The 19,817-nt window shown below is 39.5% G+C and overlaps 2 protein-coding genes across 4 annotated transcripts in view; both read right to left on the reverse strand.

Moving 5' to 3' along the window:
• The window catches only part of MPHOSPH8 (M-phase phosphoprotein 8), a 45,617-nt gene extending 29,933 nt beyond the window's left edge, over nt 1-15,684 (reverse strand). For all 3 annotated transcript variants that reach the window (XM_043477656.1, XM_043477655.1, XM_043477654.1), the window contains exons 1-2: nt 15,302-15,684; nt 5,362-5,517 (exon numbers count right to left, since the gene is read on the reverse strand). In XM_043477656.1, the coding sequence (XP_043333591.1) occupies nt 5,362-5,517; nt 15,302-15,514 (369 nt within the window). In that variant the 5' untranslated portion in view covers nt 15,515-15,684. The remainder of the gene's footprint in view (nt 1-5,361; nt 5,518-15,301) is intronic.
• A 2,474-nt stretch (nt 15,685-18,158) lies between these two features.
• PARP4 (poly(ADP-ribose) polymerase family member 4) overlaps nt 18,159-19,817 on the reverse strand; it is a 70,257-nt gene continuing 68,598 nt past the window's right edge. Inside the window, exon 35 of the mRNA XM_043477806.1 lies at nt 18,159-19,341. Coding sequence (XP_043333741.1) covers nt 19,146-19,341 — 196 coding nt within the window. The 3' untranslated portion in view covers nt 18,159-19,145. The remainder of the gene's footprint in view (nt 19,342-19,817) is intronic.

A 19,817-nucleotide genomic window follows, 5' to 3' on the forward strand; every position in this document is an offset into this window, starting at 1 on the left:
AAAAAAAAAAAAAACTATCCTCAGAAAAATTTTAAAATAAAGGCAAAACTATCTCTTAGCTGAGGAGTAGGGACACAGATTAATTATTAAAAAGCACAGCTATTTGCTGGCTAGAATATGTACTGATAAAAAATTATTTTAAAAGAAAGGCAGAAGGCAAGTATATGGAACTATTCTTAAAAGTAAGATCACAAATGGACAACTTGTAAGGCTCCTCAAGAACAAAAGACAGATATGATCTATTCTTGTAAAACTATGACCATTTAAGGGTCTGGCCCATATAAGACACTTGATATTTACTAAAACAAACAAACAAAAAACATTCTACCCCCAAAAAGAAAACCAGGAAGGTAAAAGCAGTAAAATGTTGCTGTGATGGTCCAGCAGAGGTTATTCTTTGTCATGTAACATCCATTATCAGAGCTCTCAAGGAAACCAGCCAGTGCCTAGCTGTGGATTTTTAGCTGACTAAAAATGAAGGTCTAGACTGTATCACACAAATCAACGTTAAACAGTACTTCATTGCTTTTAAAAAAAAATCTCAAACTACCCAATAGTCAGCAAAAAGATAAAAAGGTATCCAAATGCTAAAAAAAGTATTTTAATAAACAAATACCATTTCTGCATGATATATATTTTCTGGTGAATAGAATCAACAGCCACTTTTTGGTAGAAACCATTTCTCTTTCTGTGATGCTGACTGAGTCCTGAACAAACAGGGCTCCCAGAATTAGTAACACTTCTCCATAAGACAAAGATTTTGGTGATAGGCAAATATCGTTTTTCACAGGCGGCACATGTCTGTTTCTTGCATGAACAGTGATGACGAGGTGAATGAAGCATTTTCTCCTACTCTCTGCCTCTACACCTAGAGTGAGAGAATCACAAGAACTCATGAACAGCAAAACTATTTTGTTAAAGTGGGAAAAGGTTAATTTTTTTTTTTTGCCATAGACTTGTCTACCGACACCATTCAATAATTAGGTTAAAAGTCATAGCAATATAAATAGTGAAATACTGTATAAATATGGGCTTCCCTAGTGGCTCAGATGGTAAAGAATCTGCCCATAATCTGGGACCTGTGTTCGATCCCTGGGTGAAGAAGATCCCCTGGAGAAGGGAACGGCTTACCCACTCCAGTATTCTTGCCTGGAGAATCACATGGACAGAGGAGCCTGGAGGGCTAAAGTTCATGAGGTTGCAAAGAGTCAGACACAACTGAGTGACTAACACATTCATTTCCACACAGTTATATTTAAAACGGGTAACCAACAAGGTCATACTGTATACCCGAGGAGACCTCTGCTCAATGTTAATATGGCAGCCTGGATGGGAGGGGAGTTTGGGGGAGAATAGATACATGTATAGGCATGGCTGAGTTGCTCTGCTATGCACCTGAAACAATCACAATATTGTTAATCAGCTATACTCCAATACAAAAAAAAAAAAAAAAGAAACAGGGGTTTCAATCTTATAAAGATTCAAAATGTTATTAGTGCTTGGAATTTTAAGTTATTTATTAAATAGTAAGGACAGTTTAGAAAAAGACACTTTCAAGTGGAAAAGTATCTCCCTAAAAGTAGGACAAGGATTTTTAAGCTTTAGAAGATGCCTCAAACCCAGCAGTCTATCAGGAGTCGTTCTCATCCAGACTCCTGTGCAAGCTGGGTTGAAACAGAGCCCTGGTGATGTGACGGGACAACAAAGCCAGTGTTCTATGAGTCAAGACTTTCTGAGAAAACTGTCAGCAAACTTATCTCACTAATCAGGGAGTAAAGTTAAAGATGAATTTAAGAAAACTCAATCAAAATGTCTAAATTTTGAGAGCAATATGAACCAATCACCTAGTACAATGGGTGCATTTGTGTCTATAAGTATTTTTAGTGAAAGAAACAGGGAAGGAGGGAGTAGGCACCCATTCTAGAAAAGTGGAAAAGTGAAGTATGACTATAGCAAAACACTTAAGGAAAAAAGGCTCTAATCTGAACTCATAAAGGATTTCCTTTACAAAAATTTAAAAAGTACAAAAGAGTTTCCTTAGTAATTAAAAAACTATTTATTAAAGACCCTGCCACTACAGCTTACATTTTAAAAACTGGTAATTCCACTCTTCTAAACCAATTTCAAACTATAGCCTAAACCAAAAGAAAGCCTATCATAGTGCCTGGCTCCATCAGTACTAACTGGTGAATTGAGCTTAGTTACTTAGCTCATTTAAGCCTCAGTTCTTTCAGTCTAATCCATAAAAGTGCTGGCTGGGTATCTGGTACATAAAGGGTACAAGCACTAGCCAGGCAGAGGTGCCTCTATCACTACAATTATTGTTAACAACCATTACACACAGTCCTAATACTGCTTTTGTCATTCAAAAGATACTAAGTGTGCAGTAAAATTCAAACTGTAGGGAAAGAAGGGATCAATATTCAGTCCTTAAAATAAAAACTTCAATAAGAAATTTTGTTGCGAGTGATTTTCACTGTATATTAATAGTTCTAAGTTCAAGAACATCTGTCAGTCTAAAAAATGAAATTACTTCTAATAAAAAAAAAACTAAAAGCAAAAAGAAGAAATTGCACAAGAGTGGGTTTGATTTATAAATAAAAGCTATAAATGAAACTTAAAAACAGGAAATCCTCAGAAGATCATAAATAAAGCCAATTCAATAATGTGTGGAATATAAGAATCAAAGATAAAACAACAGATAAACCCCTAAAAGGAAACCCTTGAGCCAAATTTGTGCGTCAGTTTTAAGTTATCCCACTTTCAACCACCATCAAGTCTTTTTCCAAACTGCTGATGAAGGAAGTTTAACTCATCTGAGTTCCTTTGAATCCTTTATCCTTCCTTAGCATCAACAAGAGCTCCTAAAAAACAATAAAGTGGCTAAAAACTGAAGTGGATATAATCAAACTTGTGAATAATCTGAAATAGATTAAAGGTATAGCTTTTACATTATAGATGAAAAACTATAGCTTTATAAAGTGATCTAAGAATTATTTTAATTAGCAGAAAAGTCAGACTCAGAAATATGTTACTAAAGGTGATTAGTTTTACTAATCACTATTTCATACCAAATAGGTGTGAAAAGAAGAGAAGCAAAAAGCAAAGGAGAAAAGGAAAGATATTCCCATTTGAATTCAGAGTTCCAAAGAATAGCAAGTAAGATGAGAAAGCCTTCTTCAGTGATCAGTGCAAATGAATAGAGGTGAAAACAACAGAATGGGAAAGACTAGAGATCTCTTCAAGAAAATTAGAGATACCAAGGGAACATTTCATGAAAAGATGGGCTCAAGAAAGGACAGAAATGGCATGGACCTAACAGAAACTAAAGATGTTAAGAAGAGGTGGCAAGAATACGCAGAAGAACTGTACAAACAAGATCTTCATGACCCAGGTAACCAAGATTGTGTGATCACTCACCTAGAGCCAGACATCCTGGAATGTGAGTGAAGTCAAGTGGGCCTTAGGAAGCATCACTATGAACAAAGCTAGTGGAGGTGATGGAATTCCAGTTGAGCTATTTCAAATCCTGAAAGATGATGCTGTGAAAGTACTGCACTCAATGCGTCAGCAAATTTGGAAAACTCAGCAGTGGCCACAGGACTGGAAAAGGTCAGTTTTCATTCCAATCCCAAGGAAAGGCAATGCCAAAGAATGCTCAAACTACAGCACACTTGCACTCACCTCACACGCTAGTAAAGTAATGCTCAAAATTCTCCAAGCCAGGCTTCTGCAATACGTGAGCCGTGAATTTCCAGATGTTCAAGCTGGATTTAGAAAAGGCAGAGGAACCAGAGATCCAATTGCCAATATCTGCTGGATCATCGAAAAAGCAAGAGAGTTCCAAAAAACATTTACTTCCGCTTTATTGACTATGCCAAAGCCTTTGACTGTGTGGATCACAATAACTGTGGAAAATTCTGAAGGAGATGGGAATACCAGAGCACCTGACCTGCCTCTTGAGAAATCTGTATGCAGGTCAGGAAGCAACAGTTACAACTGGACATGGAACAACAGACTGGTTCCAAATCGTGAAAGGAGTATGTCAAGGCTGTATATTGTCACCGTGCCTATTTAACTTAAATGCAGAGTACATCATGAGAAAGACTGGGCTGGAAGAAGCACAGGCTGGAATCAAGATTGCCGGGAGAAATATCAATAACCTCAGATATGCAGATGACACCACCCTTATGGCAGAAAGTGAAGAGGAACTAAAGAGCGTCTTGATGAAAGTGAAAGAAGAGAGTGAAAAAGTTGACTTAAAGCTCAACATTCAGAAAACTAAGATCATGGCATCTGGTCCCATCACTTCATGGGAAATGGACAGGGAAACAGTGGAAGCAGTGTCAGACTTTTATTTTTGGGGGCTCCAAAATCACTGCAGATGGTGATTGCAGCCATGAAATTGAAAGACACTTACTTCTTGGAAGAAAAGTTACGACCAACCTAGACAGCATATTAAAAAGCAGAGACATTACTTTGCCAAAAAAGGTCCGTCTGGTCAAGGCTATGGTTTATCCAGTGGTCATGTATGGATGTGAGAGTTGGACTATAAAGAAAGCTGAGTACCAAAGAATTGATGCATTTGAACTGTGGTGTTGGAGAAGACTCTTGAGAGTCTCTTAGACTACAGGGAGATCCTACCAGTCCATCCTAAAGGAGATCAGTCTTGGGTGTTCATTGGAAGGACTGATGTTGAAGCTGAAATTCCAGTACTTTGGCCACCTGAGGCAAATAGCTGACTCATTTGAAAAGACCCTGATGCTGGGAAAGATCGAAGGTGAGAGGAGAAGGGGACGACAGAGGATGAGATGGCTGGATGGCATCACCGACTCAATGGACAAGAGTCTGAGTAAACTCTGGGAGTTGGTGATGGACAGGGAGGCCTGGCGAGCTGCAGTCCATGAGGTTGCAAAGAGTCGGACACGAGTGAGCAACTGAAATGAACTGAAAGCCAATTAAATGCCAAAGTATGTGGTGCATCTGCAGTAGTAACATGAATAGCACAAAAGGTATTCCTCAGGTATACGAAAACACAATGTTCACATCATGGACAAACAAGTAAAATTTCAACACATCTCTTTTCTCCCCACTTTCATGTTACTTGTAACTTAATCAACATGTCCAAACTATAGCTGTTTGTCAACTGCAATCACAGGCTGGCTACAGAAAGAACACTTTGGCAAAAATCAATGAAAACACTATGAGAATCAACTGGCTATACAGAGCTTACAATAGAAATGCTGTATATTTAATTTTTCCTTGTAAATTCCATACTGTACATTTTGTATACCATTAAATTTATAGTAAATTTATTATATTAAAAAAAAAAAACAACCACTATGAGATAAAATATAATACCTGGATATCTTTCTTCATTGATTTAGCTTTGTTATCTGCAATTTTCTTCCTAAATTCAAGAAGAACTTCCTTACAGTCCTCAAGGTGAATCTCAGGCTCCCAGGTATCATCATCTGCTGTGTATCCTTTCCAACGAACCTTATAAAGGACCTTACCCTGTAACATAAATTAAAAACAGTCAAATAAAGGATATTAGACTCGACTATAGTTCCAAAGCCATACAGTTGCTGAGAACAAATGAACCAACTTAAAATGGAGATTAAAATCATGATAAAAAATGTTCATCTAAAAAAAAAGTAGTTCATCTCCTGAGATCATTTGTGAATATCTTAAAACACATAATGAAATTCCACCCAATCCAAGTCCAGCTACAGTTTCTCCCGAGGGCAACTGCTTACCACAGTGGAATAGTAAGACATCAGTCACATTTTAACTTCTGTCCCCTCCTAACATGAACTGGCCTAAAAGCACCTCTTAAAATGTTCTAAGACAGAAGCCAGTGATTGTAACAGTTTCTGGGGAGGAGGGTGGAAGGAGAGTTCATCTTCGATCTATTTTATATATGGTACTTTTCACTTAATAAGTAATTTTTAAATCAAAAAATAAAATTTTAAATTAAATAACAACAACAATAAAATGTGTGTGTAGGGGAGTTCTTCTGAAGCAAGTGGCCTTAAAAAAAAAGTATCCCTGGTGGTCCAGCGGTGAAGACTCAGCACTCCCAATGCAGGTGGCCCAGGTTCAATCTCTAGTCAGGGAACTATACTCCCTTGTTCTTTTTTTTTTTACTTTCAAATGAGCAGGAAAAAAATGTATATAGAAGAAAAAAATAAAGCCAATATTAACAACTGGGGGATCTGAGTGAAGGCATGTGGGAGATTCTACACAATTCTTGCAGCTTTTCTGATTTAAGAAAAAAAAAAAAAAACTATTAAAGTTTTATTTCAACAATGAACATAAATATAAATTTAATATTAGTTATCAATTTTGATCTAGTCAATGACAATGAGGAATATTAATAATCATTTTCAAGTATAAGGAGCATATCCTCAATTTTAGCTCCAGACTTGATGATAATAACAGCCTTTATTTCAGCAGTTTTGCTTCATTCATTCATTCAATAAATGTTTACTGAGGATCACTATGTGTACAGCAGTATACAAAAGAAATGAAATAGCTGAATTATACTTTTTTTTTTAAATAGGAGTGATGTTAACCCAAATATTGCCCAAGACTTTGCTGTATATTAAAAAAAATTTCATGACAGTCCTGGGATCTATAAACTTATCTTCAAAACTCCCATAATGTCTATTTTCTTGGTAGCTGAGGTTAACCCATGAGCCAAACTATAAGGAAGCAGATGGCCCTCCTATCCTCTTAAGATTCTATATATTAGATAATTAGTTAAAAAAAAGCCACAAAACTCAAGGCTAGTGAGTCTGAGTGTATTATGAACATGAAATTAAGAACAAAAAGCACAACTGTAACTAGGCACTTTAATGGACTTCAAGTATATTAATAATAAAAGCAGGAACTTCCCTAGAGGTTCAATGGTTAAGACTGAACTTCTCATGTTGGGTGGGGGGATCAATCCCTGGTCAGGATACCTTATTGCAAGGCAATAAATAAATAAAAGAAGTAAAAATAGCTAATATGTTCTAAAATGGCAAGGCAAAAAATAACTAATAAAAGAAGTAAAAATATCTAGGATCTTTACAGTTCAGTTCAGTTCAGATGTGTCCAACTCTTTGTGACCCCATGAATCGCAGCACGCCAGGCCTCCCTGACCATCACCAACTCCCGGAGTTTACTCAAACTCATGTCCATCAAGTCGGTGATGCCATCCAGCCATCTCATCCTCTGTCGTCCCCTTCTCCTCCTGCCCCCAATCCCTCTGAGCATCAGAGTCTTTTCCAATGAGTCAACTCTTCACATCAGATGGCCAAAGTATTGGAGTTTCAGCTTCAGCATCAGTCCTTCCAATGAGCACCCAGGACTGATCTCCTTCAGGATGGACTGGCTGGATCTCCTCGCAGTCCAAGGGACTCTCAAGAGTCTTCTCCAACACCACAGTTCAAAAGCATCAATTTTTCAGCACTCAGCTTTCTTCACAGTCCAACTCTCACATCCATACATGACCACTGGAAAAACCATAGCCTTGACTAGATGGACCTTTGTTGGCAAAGTAATGTCTCTGCTTTTTAATATGCTATCTAGGTTGGTCATAACTTTCCTTCCAAGGAGTAAGTGTCTTTTAATTTCATGGCTGCAATCACCATCTGCAGTGATTTTGGAGCCCCAAAAATAAAAGTCTGACACTGTTTCCACTGTTTCCCCCATTTCCCATGAAGTGATGGGACCAGATGCCATGATCTTATTTCTGAATGTTGAGCTTTAAGTCAACTTTTTCACTCTCTTCTTTCACTTTCATCAAGACGCTCTTTAGTTCCTCTTCACTTCTGCCATAAGGGTGGTGTCATCTGCATATCTGAGGTTATTGATATTTCTCCCGGCAATCTTGATTCCAGCCTGTGCTTCTTCCAGCCCAGTCTTTCTCATGATGTACTCTGCATTTAAGTTAATAGGCACGGTGACAATATACAGCCTTGACATACTCCTTTCACGGATTTGGAACCAGTCTGTTGTTCCATGTCCAGTTGTAACTGTTGCTTCCTGACCTGCATACAGATTTCTCAAGAGGCAGGTCAGGTGCTCTGGTATTCCCATCTCCTTCAGAATTTTCCACAGTTATTGTGATCCACACAGTCAAAGGCTTTGGCATAGTCAATAAAGCGGAAGTAAATGTTTTTCTGGAACTCTCTTGCTTTTTCGATGATCCAGCAGATATTGGCAATTGGATCTCTGGTTCCTCTGCCTTTTCTAAATCCAGCTTGAACATCTGGAAGTTCACGGCTCACTGGCTGCAGCCTGGCTTGGAGAATTTTGAGCATTACTTTACTAGCGTGTGAGGTGAGTGCAAGTGTGCTGTAGTTTGAGCATTCTTTGGCATTGCCTTTCCTTGGGATTGGAATGAAAACTGACCTTTTCCAGTCCTGTGGCCACTGCTGAGTTTTCCAAATTTGCTGACGCATTGAGTGCAGCACTTTCACAGCATCATCTTTCAGGATTTGAAATAGCTCAACTGGAATTCCATCACCTCCACTAGCTTTGTTCGTAGTGATCCTTTCTAAGACCCACCTGACTTCACATTCCAGGATGTCTGGCTCTAGGTGAGTGATCACACCGTTAAGTATCTGGGTCGTGAAGATCTTTTTTGTATAGCTCTTCTGTGTATTCTTGCCACCTCTTCTTAACATCTTTAGTTTCTGTTAGGTCCATACCATTTCTGTCTTTTTATCGAACCTGTCTTTTCATGAAATGTTCCCTTGGTATCTCTAATTTTCTTGAAGAGATCTCTAATCTTTCCCATTCTGTTGTTTTCCTCTATTTCTTTGCATTGATCCCTAAGGAAGGCTTTCTTATCTCTTCCTGGCTACTCTGGAACTCTGCATTCAAATGGGAATATCTTTCCTTTTCTCCTTTGCTTTTCGCTTCTCTTCTTTTCACAGCTATTTGTAAGGCCTTCTCAGACAACCATTTTGCCTTTTTGTATTTCTTTTCCATGGGGATGGTCCTGATCCCTGTCTCCTGTACTGGTATCTTTTAGTACTGCTTTAAACATATCACAAAAAAATGACAGCTATACTAATCAATAATATCAGGAATATGAAGTATGAACTGACTCATCTGAAAAGACCCTGATGCTAGGAAAGATTGGAGGAGGGAGGAGAAAGGGATGACAGAGGATGAGATGGTGGGATGGCATCACCAACTCAATGGACAAGAGTTTGAGTAGGCTCGGGGAGTTGGTGATGGACAGGGTAGCCTGGTGTGCTGCAGTCCATGGGGTTGCAAAAAGTCAGACACGACTAAGTGACTGAACTCAGACTGAATGAAATAGAGAATAGCCTCTTCCATTCAAATTATTCTCAAATTACTTCCCCATTCTCCCACAGTTTCAAGTTATTAACTAATGGTTGATTTGCTTGCTGGCAGATGTATTACAGGTTTCAAGTAACCTAATTGGGCCCTGGTGGCCCAAATGATATCAAGGATTAGCCTGCAATGCAGGAGACCTGGGTTCAATCCCTGGGTAGGGACGATTGCCCAGAGAGGTGAATGGTGACCCACTCCAGTATTCTTGCCTGGAGAATCCCACTGACAGATGAGTCTGGCAGGCTGCAGTCCATGGGGTCACAGAGTTGAACACCACTGAGTGACTGAGTGGAACACTTTCAACACAATTAATCAGCAAATATTCAATGTAAAACAACATAAGAACTTACATCAGTGAAAGTAAAAAATTCTTTTAAAGCACATGAAACATTTACTAATACTCAAATGTTTGAAAATTAAGCAATGTATCTGTACACAATTTATGGAAATTAGAAAATAATGTTATCTGAATGAAAACAAACTTAATTTATGACCTGCAACTAAAGTAAGATGAGAACATAATTTAACATAACATAAAGGCATGTTATTTGAAAAAAGAAAGGCTAAAAACAGTGAGCTATGCAAAGGAAACTATAAATAAGGTGAAAAGACAATCCTCAGAATGGGAGAAAATAATAGCAAATGAAACAACTAACAGAGTTAGATTAACTTCCAAAATCTACAGGTAGCTCATACAACTCAATACCAGAAAAACAACCCAATCAAAAAGCACAAAAAACCTAAACAGACATTTCTCCAAAGAAGACATACAGATGGCTAATAAACACAAGAAGAGATGCTCAAAATCACTCATTATTAGAGAAATGCAAAGCAAAACTACAATGAAATATCACCTCATGCCACACAGAATGGCCATAATCAAAAAATCCACAAATAACAAGTGCTGGAGAGGGTAGAGAAAAAGGAACCACTACATTGCTAGTGGGAACATAAACTGATACAGCCACTGTGGAAGACAGTATGGAGAGTCCTTTAAAAGCGAGGAATAAAACTACCATGCAATCCAACAGTCCTGCTACTGGGCATACACCCTGAAGAAACCAAAACTGAAAAAGACACATGTACCCCAATGTTCACCGCAGCACTATTTACAACAGCCAAGACATGGAAGCAACCTAGATGTCCATCAACAGATGAACGGATAAAGAAGCTGTGGTACGTATTTACAATCACATCAGCCATGAAAAGGAACTCTTCTGAGTCAGTTCTAATGAGGTGGATGAACCTAGAGCCTAATATACAGAGTGAAGTAAGTCAGGAAGAGAAAAACTGTATCTTATATTAATGCACATATATGGAATCTAGAAGGAAGATACTGACAAATCTGTTTGCAGAGCAGCAGTGGAGACACAGACATAGAGAACAGATTTATGGACAAGGGTGGGTGAGATGAATGGAGAGAGCAGCATGGATGCATATGCACCAACATATGCAAATAGACAGCTAATGGGAGTTTGCTATGCGACTCAGGGAACTCACGCTGGGGCTCTGTAATAACCTAGAGAGGTGGAATGGGAGGGAGGTGGGAGGGAGATTCAAGAGGGAGGAGAAATATGTACACCTATGGTTAATTCATGTTGATGTATGACAAATCACACCAATATTGTAAAGCAATCATCAGTTAAAAATAAATATTTTTTAAAAAGCTGTGCATCCATCTCAAGATGTTAGAAAAAGACCAACAAATAAGGAAAGAAAATCATAAAGAAAAAGCAGAAATAAATGAAATAATTAAGAACTATATAATCTAATATTAAAAAGGATAATATCACAGCCAGCTTTGGTTTATTCTAGGAACATGAAGTTGAAATCAGTGTAATTCATCACATTAGTGGTATAAAGGAGAAAAATTATGCAATCATAGATGCAGCAAAAATGATTTAATAAAATTCAACATCCATTCACAATAAAAGTATTTAGCAACCAGAAATAAAGGGAATCTCTTTAACAAAGGGTAAATATACAAAAATTAATTTCATAAGCAACATAACAGTAAGACAAGGAAACTTTTCAAAAAATCATTTACCACTGCACTGAAAAATCAATAACACTTAAAAATCAATTTACTAAAACTTCAACACAGAAAGTTATAAAACAGGATTTCTCTGGTGGTCCAGTGGCTAAGACTCCTTGCTCCCAATGCAGGGGGCCTGGGTTCCATCCCTGGTCATATATTAATTTGCACGCTGCAACTAAGAGTTCACAGGCTGCAACTAAAGAAATCACACCTGCAGAAACTAACAACAACAAAAAACATCCCACACACCACAACTAAGACCAGGTGCAGCCAAATAAATAACTAAATAAGTATTTTTTTAAAAGAAAGCTATAAAGTATTATTGAAGCAATTAAATTAATCCTAAACTTATCCACAGATTCAATGCAAATCTCAATTAAAAACTCAAAGTTTTTATGTGTGCAAGGAAATTGACAAGCTGATTCTAAAATTTACAAGGCATTGTTAAAGAATAAAAAGAAAGATTTGCTCAATGAAACCTGACTCCTACATTACACTATACACAAAATCGATTACAAGTGATGTGCAAACGGAAGTCAGAGAGACAAAACAATACTGCTTTCAGGAAAAAAAAAAAAAGAATATTTAGAGTAAGGAAAGATTTCTCAAACCAGACATTAAAAGCACTCAACATCAAGACAAAGATTAACTTTTCCTACATTAATCATATTCTATTTACCAAAAAGACACAGCAGGAAAAGAGATTTACACGACACCACTCACAAAGGGTTTGAATCCAGAATACAAGAAATCAATAAAGACAACTCAGTACAGAGATCTGAAAGGGCAGTTCATAAAAGATAACCAAATGATGAATAAATATATGAAAAGACGCTCAATGATTTCAATGCTGATTTCTAATGTAAAGTCCAGAAAAATGTAAATTATAAGCAGGAAACACCAACAAATATACCACCTCTACTGGCTGAAAATATAAAGACTGATGATATCAAGTGTTGACAGGATGCGAAATGAAAGGAATTCTCATAAGCCAATAGTAGTAGTGTAAATTGGTACAACCACTTTTGAAAACAGTTTCTTAAAGCTGAAGACATATGCATCTTGTCCTCCTAGGTGTACACCTCCCACTCCTAGGTATATAGCAATACAACCAAGAGAATCATTTGTGCACAATACACCAGGAGACATGTTCAGTAAAGTTCCTGGCCTGTTAGTCACTCAGTCGTGCCTGACTCTTTGCAACCCCATGGAATGTAGCCCACCAAGCTCCTTTGTCCGTGGAATCATCCAGGAAAGAATACTGGAGTGGGTTGCCATTTTCTTCTCCATCAGTAAAGTTCACAGAAGCATTATTCACGGTAGACCAAAACTTGAAAAAACCTAGGTGCCCATCAACAGTAGTAGGAAAGATAAAACTGTAATATATTCATACAATTGAAAACAGTTGACCTTTTAACAACATGGGTTTGAACTGTGGGGTCCACTTATATGCAGATTTTTTTCAATAAATATACTGGAAAAATTTTTAGAGATTTTCAACAATTTGAATAAAGTTGCAAATGAACCATATAGTCTAGAAATACTGAAATAATTAAGAAAAAAGTATGCAAAGAATGCATGAAAAATACACAGATGTTGGTCTATTACTACAAAGGCATAAGATGAGTGACAGTTAATGGGAAATTAATGTGTTGTTTTCTCAATGTGTTATAACTTTGCTTTCAAAGAATTATATTATCATTCTTTTCTAACTGGAGAAACTGAATATTAGCCTATTATTCAAGATAAATGACTTCTTTAAAAATGTAACAATGTTTCTGATACTGTATTATAAATATGACTGTAATACTGTATGCCATAAAAATTTTCTAATGACGTGTTCTTTAGTGTCTAGGTTAGACTGCTGTGCTGTGCTAAGCCGCTTCGGTCATGTTTGACTCTTTGTGACCCCATGGATTGTCCATGGAATTCTCCAGGCAAGAATACTGGAGTGGGTTGCCATGCCTTCCCCCAGCGGATCTTCCCAGCCCAAGAATCTTAACTGGCAGCTCCTGCGCCTCCAGCACTGCAGGCGGATTCTTTATCACTAAGCCACCAGGGAAGCCCAAACTAGGCTACTGTGAAGCAATTGTATCGATTACACTAGGCTACCATAAAACATTGAATCATTCAACTTTTTCACATTACCTTTTCATTGTTGATACCAGCGTTAGTAACACATACAACACCTACAATGTTTTATTTAAGACAATATTGATGTAGGCTCTGACAGGTAATTCATTTTGTAAACAAATGATGTAAATAGGGTATGCAATACCATTAATATATTTTCTCTTCCTTACAATTTTCTTAATATTTTCTTTTCTTTAGTTTACTTTTTTATTAAGAATCTTCCCAACCCAGCGATCGAACCCAGGTCTCCCACATTGCAGGCAGATTCTTTACCAGCTGAGTCACCAAGGAAGCCCTTTATTAAGAACACAATATATAATACACATAACAAAATATTTGTTAACTGTTTACACTATGGTAAGGCTTCCCTTTCTGGTAAAAAAGCCTTTAGTAATTAGGTTTTGAGGGAGTCAAAAGTTATACTGGCATTTCAACTGTGCCAGGCCAAGCACCCCTAGGGCCCAAGTTGTTTGAGGTCAACTGTAACTAAGTAGCAACCAAAAAAACCCAAACTATAGCTCCAACAGCAGGGACTAAATCTCACAAAGATGTTACTGAACAAAAAAACCAGATGTACACCAAACAAATATAGTGAGATTCCACTTAAATAAAGGAAAAAAAATTTAAAGATGGGGCTTTAGGTGCAGTTCCTACAATCCTTCGAAGCTGACAAAATAAAATATTGTATTAAGAAATGAATCATCTTAATTGTGAAGACATTACCGTCTTAACTATTTTCTGAATATCTTCCGCCTGCCTGGGACTATGTTAAACGCAGGTGATACAAAAGTGTAAGAATGCTCCACCTCTCACCTCAAGGTATTTACAACGTAATTGGGAAAATTAAATACATAAAAATGTCTCTAACTTCGCTGCAACTAACAATAACATTGTCGACATTGGATTTCAGTTATTTACCCCCCACTGGACAAGAGAATCTTTTACATCAGCAACCGTTTATGCTACAAATCATCTCTACATCCTCAGGACCTAACACGTCACCTACCAGACAGTAATTGAAAACAAAATTCTACTGAATGCGCAAAAAAAAAAAAAAAAAAAAAAAGGTAGCATACGACAAATGGGAAATGAGAGACAATTAAAAAAACATAGGGAATAAAAAGAAGGGCAGGGAAGCCTGGCGTGCTGCAGTCCATGGGGTTGCAAAGTCGGATACGACTGAGAAATTGAACTGAAAACACAACACACAGAGGACCATCGTGTAGGGCCTTTGGTCACCCTACACCTATTTACTAAAACATATCTTCCCATTGCCCATCCTTCCACCCACTCACCTTCCCCCATCCTACAACTAACTGATTCACTCACTTAACCTGATACACATTAAGCAATTACTGCATGCTGGGTACCGGATTCAAGTGCCAGCGTTAACAAGTTAATAGAGCGCACAGTCTCTGTACTAAGGGAGTTCACAATCTAGCAGGAGACCAACATATAAAGAACGAAGTCTTGAAACGTAAACAGAGGTCTATACAAAGTCTCGTAAGGGCACAAACGGAGGAAGCACCTTACTCTGGGGGGACCAGGGTCAAACAAGACACTGAGCAGGGTTCCTTCCCCAGGAGGGATGGGGAAGCGCGGGGCAGAGCGCGGCGAGGACACTCGGTTCTCGGAGCCGAGACACCGTCCCCGCGCCGAGGACGGCGGCCTAGGAGGGAGCCCCGGTCTCAGCGCCCCCGCGGCGTGGACCTCCGCCACACCGCCTCCGGAGCCCCATCTGCGCGGGCAGCATCACCCCGGGCCCGCACCTACCCCTTCAGTCTTCATGTCCAGGATCTTCTCCACCTCGAACACATTCTCGCCGTCCTCCTCGCTGTCCCCGCCGGCCTCCTTTCCTTCCGCGGCCGCGTCCTTCTCTTTGCCCCCCGCCCCAACTCCCTCTCCTTCGACTGCAGGCGACTGACCGCTGCCTTCGGCACCCGAACCAGGAACTGTAGCCACGCTCGCTCCCTCCGCCTCCGCCATAACGGAGTTCTCCAAGCTGCCTGGAGAGGGGCCGCTACGCGCGCCCCGCTTTCGGCCCCGAAACTCGGCCAGTCGGACGCCGCCGACTGGAAAGCGCCAATGGCGGGCTCGGGACCGAGGAGCGACGCACGCGCACAACAAATACGTCAACGCGGACGCGCCTCAGCCCCGCACCGCCCACAGGAAGCGGGTAGGCGGGCCTAGCGGGGAGGTGCCTTGGGCGGAAGGAAGAGCCGCGACGTAAGGCCTTGGCGAGAGTCTCGGGGCAGCGCCGGGGGGCGGGGCTTGAGGGGCAGGGCGGGGGGCGCGGGGCGCGGCTTGCGGGAAGCTGGCGGGGAGTGGAGTGGGCGGGCCAGAAATTCTTATCTGGGTGATGTAGCTAGGATAAACGCCTAGGATCCAGTCAAACGCAACTCACAGTGCTGTTACAGTTTAGGGGAGTGCTGTTTAAAGATAAGGAAAACGTTTCTTTTCTAAGTTCTAGCTGGGATTCCCCGCCCCCCCCCCAGGAAAAATCAGAGAACGTGATAGAAAGTAAATTGTCCAGGTTATAAGTGATTGACAAAAAGTGTGTCGTCCCCCCCCCCCCGCCCCCCGCCAAATGAACTCTCGCCCACAGTTCAGTTCAGTTCAGTCGCTCAGTCGTCTCCGACTCTTTGCGACCCCATGGACTGCAGCACACCAGGCTTCCCTGTCCATCACCAACTCCTGGAGCTTAATCAAACTCATGTCCATTGAGTTGGTGATGCCGTCCTACCGTCTCATCCTCCGTCGTCCCCTTCTCCTCCTTCCTTCAATCTTTCCTAGCATAAGGGTCTTTTCCAATGAGTCAGTTCTTCGCATCAGGTGGCCAAAGTATTGGAGTTTCATCTTCAGCATCAGTCCTTCCAATGAATATTCAGAACTCATTTCCCTTTAGGATGGGAAATCTCCTTGCAGTCCAAGGGACTCTCAAGAGTCTTCTCCAACACCACAGTTCAAAACCATCAGTTCTTAGGTGCTCAGCTTTCTTCATAGTCCAACTCTCAGATTACTGGAAAAACCATAGCCTTGACTAGACGGACCTTTGTTGGCAAAGTAATATCTCTGCTTTTTTATACGCTGTCTAGGTTGGTCATAACTTTTCTTCCAAGGAGTAAGTGTCTTTTTATTTCATGGCTGCAGTCACCATCTGCACTGATTTTGGAGCCCCCAAAATAGTCTGTCACTGTTTCCCCATCTATTTGCCATGAAGTGATGGGACCGGATGCCATGAGCTTAGTTTTCTGAATGTTGAGTTTGAAGCCAACTTTTTCACTCTCCTCTTTCACTTTTATTAAGAGGCTCTTTAGTTCTTCTTTGCTCCCACGGTAGTTAGGTGAAGTATTTTTCTCTTTGAATTGCAAATAAGCAACAAGAGACTTTGTGGCAGTGGAGCTTTTTATTTAACCTTGAATTTTGTTGACGGATATTAATGCACAAGGTGAGAACTGTGAGCAAGGTCTTATTTGGGGTAAAATGAGAACTATATGCAGGAGACAGGCTCTCCCCAGCACTGGAGGAACTGCTCCAAAGAGGTGCGGGCTCAGCACAGGTGTCACTTCAGTGAAGGGGGTCCTCACACTCCAGCACCTGCTTTGGCAGAGGGCCGCTGCTAGTCACGAGGAGCAGGTGTCCTTGTTACTGACTTTAGTGCTTTTCTAGGTATGAGGAGGTGCGAGAATTGGGCTCATAAAATCTCCAGAAGATATCTGAAAGCCAGTCCTGCGAGTTTTTCCCAGAGCACAGAGCCTCATTCCTGATCCTGGCCCTAAGTTCCTTTCAGGGGGTGTTGCAGGTCAGAGACTGCAGTGGCTAATGACCTCATCCTTGTAGAGGCAGATGGCAAGTGACAGTTTTTATTTGACAATTTACAAAATAACATTAATTTACAAAATTTAAATGAACAGATTATGACTCTGATGCAGCAGATCTTTGTGCTGGCTTGCTAAGTGCATCCTAGGTGTTAGGAACATAAAGATAAATACATCAGAGCCTGCCTTCCAGGGACTCTCAGCCTCTAAAGTAGGGCAGCAATTCTAATAATTTGAGATATTTACAATATTAAATAAAAACATTTTAAATATTTAAATTATAATTTTAAATAAAGCAACATTAGTTGATGGGGGACAGCTTATTATTTCAGAATTCTAGCTAATAAGAAGAAGGAAATAAAATAGAGAACCACAATGTTTCTTAAAATGATTCAGACAACATCATCATTTGACTGATAAGGAACTGGATGTCAAAGTATCTCTCCACAGATAAATGCTGGTTGTAGGGAAACAACTTCATATTGGAAACCTGCTAATCAATGTTAACAAAATAAAGCAGATCAACCAAACTTCATGGTTCAGGTTGACAAAAACGTTGATCCTTAATCTCCTCGGGACTACAGATTTAATTCCCAGTTTACAGGAAATATGGGGAAAGAGAAATGGACACAGACATATCCAGAATGTGGGACATTTGGTAAGACAGCCAGACCAGTTCCTCAGCAGCAAGAAGGGAGAGAAGATTGTTCTACATGTAAAAAGATTGACAAAATACTTTATGTCTTGATGGGGGTCATTACACTATTTACTCTGCTTTTATGTATTTTTGAAATAAAAACTAAGTACATACGTTCCTTGTAAAATTTTTAAATTTTTTTTATTTCAACTTTTAAAATTCAAAGTATATAAGATAGAAATAAAGTTTCTATTCCTCAAATGTAACTAGTTTGGAATATGACATGATAGATTTTTATCTTGCAAACACCTATTTATAGAACTTTTAAAATGGGCTCTATTGTGTATGCTGGGTGATGGCACTATGTATATATGCACATATGATACCTGCATGTGTCAATGTGTCCACATTTCTGTAAGATGAATTTCTAGAAGTACAATTCCTACCAGTGGAGTTTACAGGTCCAAGTAGGGTAGTGATTTAATTTTTTCTCCCAGTTTTATTGAGATATAATTGACATATAGCACGGTATAAGATTAAGATGGCAGCACCATGATCTGACTCTCAAACATCATGAAATGATGATCACAGTAGTTTAGTGATACCCACCACCTCATACAGGCACAGAGTAAAAGAAGATTATTTTTTCCTTGTGATGAGAACTCAGGATTTAGTCTCTGAACAACTTTCATATGTACTATACAGCAGTGTTAATTATATTTTCATGCCGCACATTACATCCTAGTACTTATTTATCGTGTAACTGGAAGTTTGTACCTTCTGATCACCTTCATCCAATCTCTACCCTCCCCCAACCTCTGGTTAAAAAAAAAAATTCTGTAATATTAGAATTTTTATCTAAAAAAGTTTTTTTTGGTTGTACTGCTTGGCTTGTGGGATCTTCGTTCCCTGACCAGGGATCAAATCCAGAATCACAGCATTAAAAGCTTGGAGTCCTAACCACTGGACCACCAGGGAATTCCTTGAAATTTTTATTGTACAATTGCTTGTTAGTTCACTGAAACAATAGCCTTTTCCATTTATTTGAAAGTGACTGCTATACTGAATAAAATCGTAATTAGATTTCATTATAGGCATCAATTATATCTGATTATCATACACATGAGGCATGAGTGCAGGCTAAAAGACAAGTGAATGTGCGTCAGCCTTGGCTGTGCTTAAGGAGCCTGTGAGGAGCGGAGGTGGCGTCTCTGGGCAGGATCCCCAGTAGCTGCTTGGTGGCAGAGTCCCAGTCTTTACCCAGCTCCAGCCGCTGGCAGATGGATGGGTACTGCCCTTCAGTTCTTCTGAGCCACTCACTGGCTTTCTTTATTTTCTCACAATCCCAGGGAATATTCCTAGATTAAACACATTTTTCCATCAATTTCAGAATATAATTACATATGAAATGTTATGTGGTACCAAATCCAGCACATTATATCAGACAAAATCTGTCAAAAATTAAGATACTTAATAAAAGCAGTTCTTTTTTTCCTCTGACATTTTGTGAAAGTTCTTCCACCTGTCTGACATAGTGCATTAAACGCATTCAACTACTTGGAAACAGAGTAGCCCCCTCACTGCCCAGCTTCCCTGTGTGTGACACACGTTCTTCTCACTCCAGGACAACTCCAGCTTCTCCGGCCCTTTACATGTTTACTTGTTGTCATCCCCTTTCTGTCCTTCAAGGACAAGCTTGATGCTATTTTACAAAGGCTTTCATTTCTCTCTCCTTTTTATTGTCCCAGGAATTCTCAACTTCATTATTTACTCGTAAAGTACCTGAGAGTCACCCAAGATACTGGTATATATTTAATTTTAGCACACAAACAAG

Source organism: Cervus canadensis, chromosome 9 (assembly GCF_019320065.1).
Source record: "Cervus canadensis isolate Bull #8, Minnesota chromosome 9, ASM1932006v1, whole genome shotgun sequence".
Lineage (NCBI taxonomy): Eukaryota > Metazoa > Chordata > Mammalia > Artiodactyla > Cervidae > Cervus > Cervus canadensis.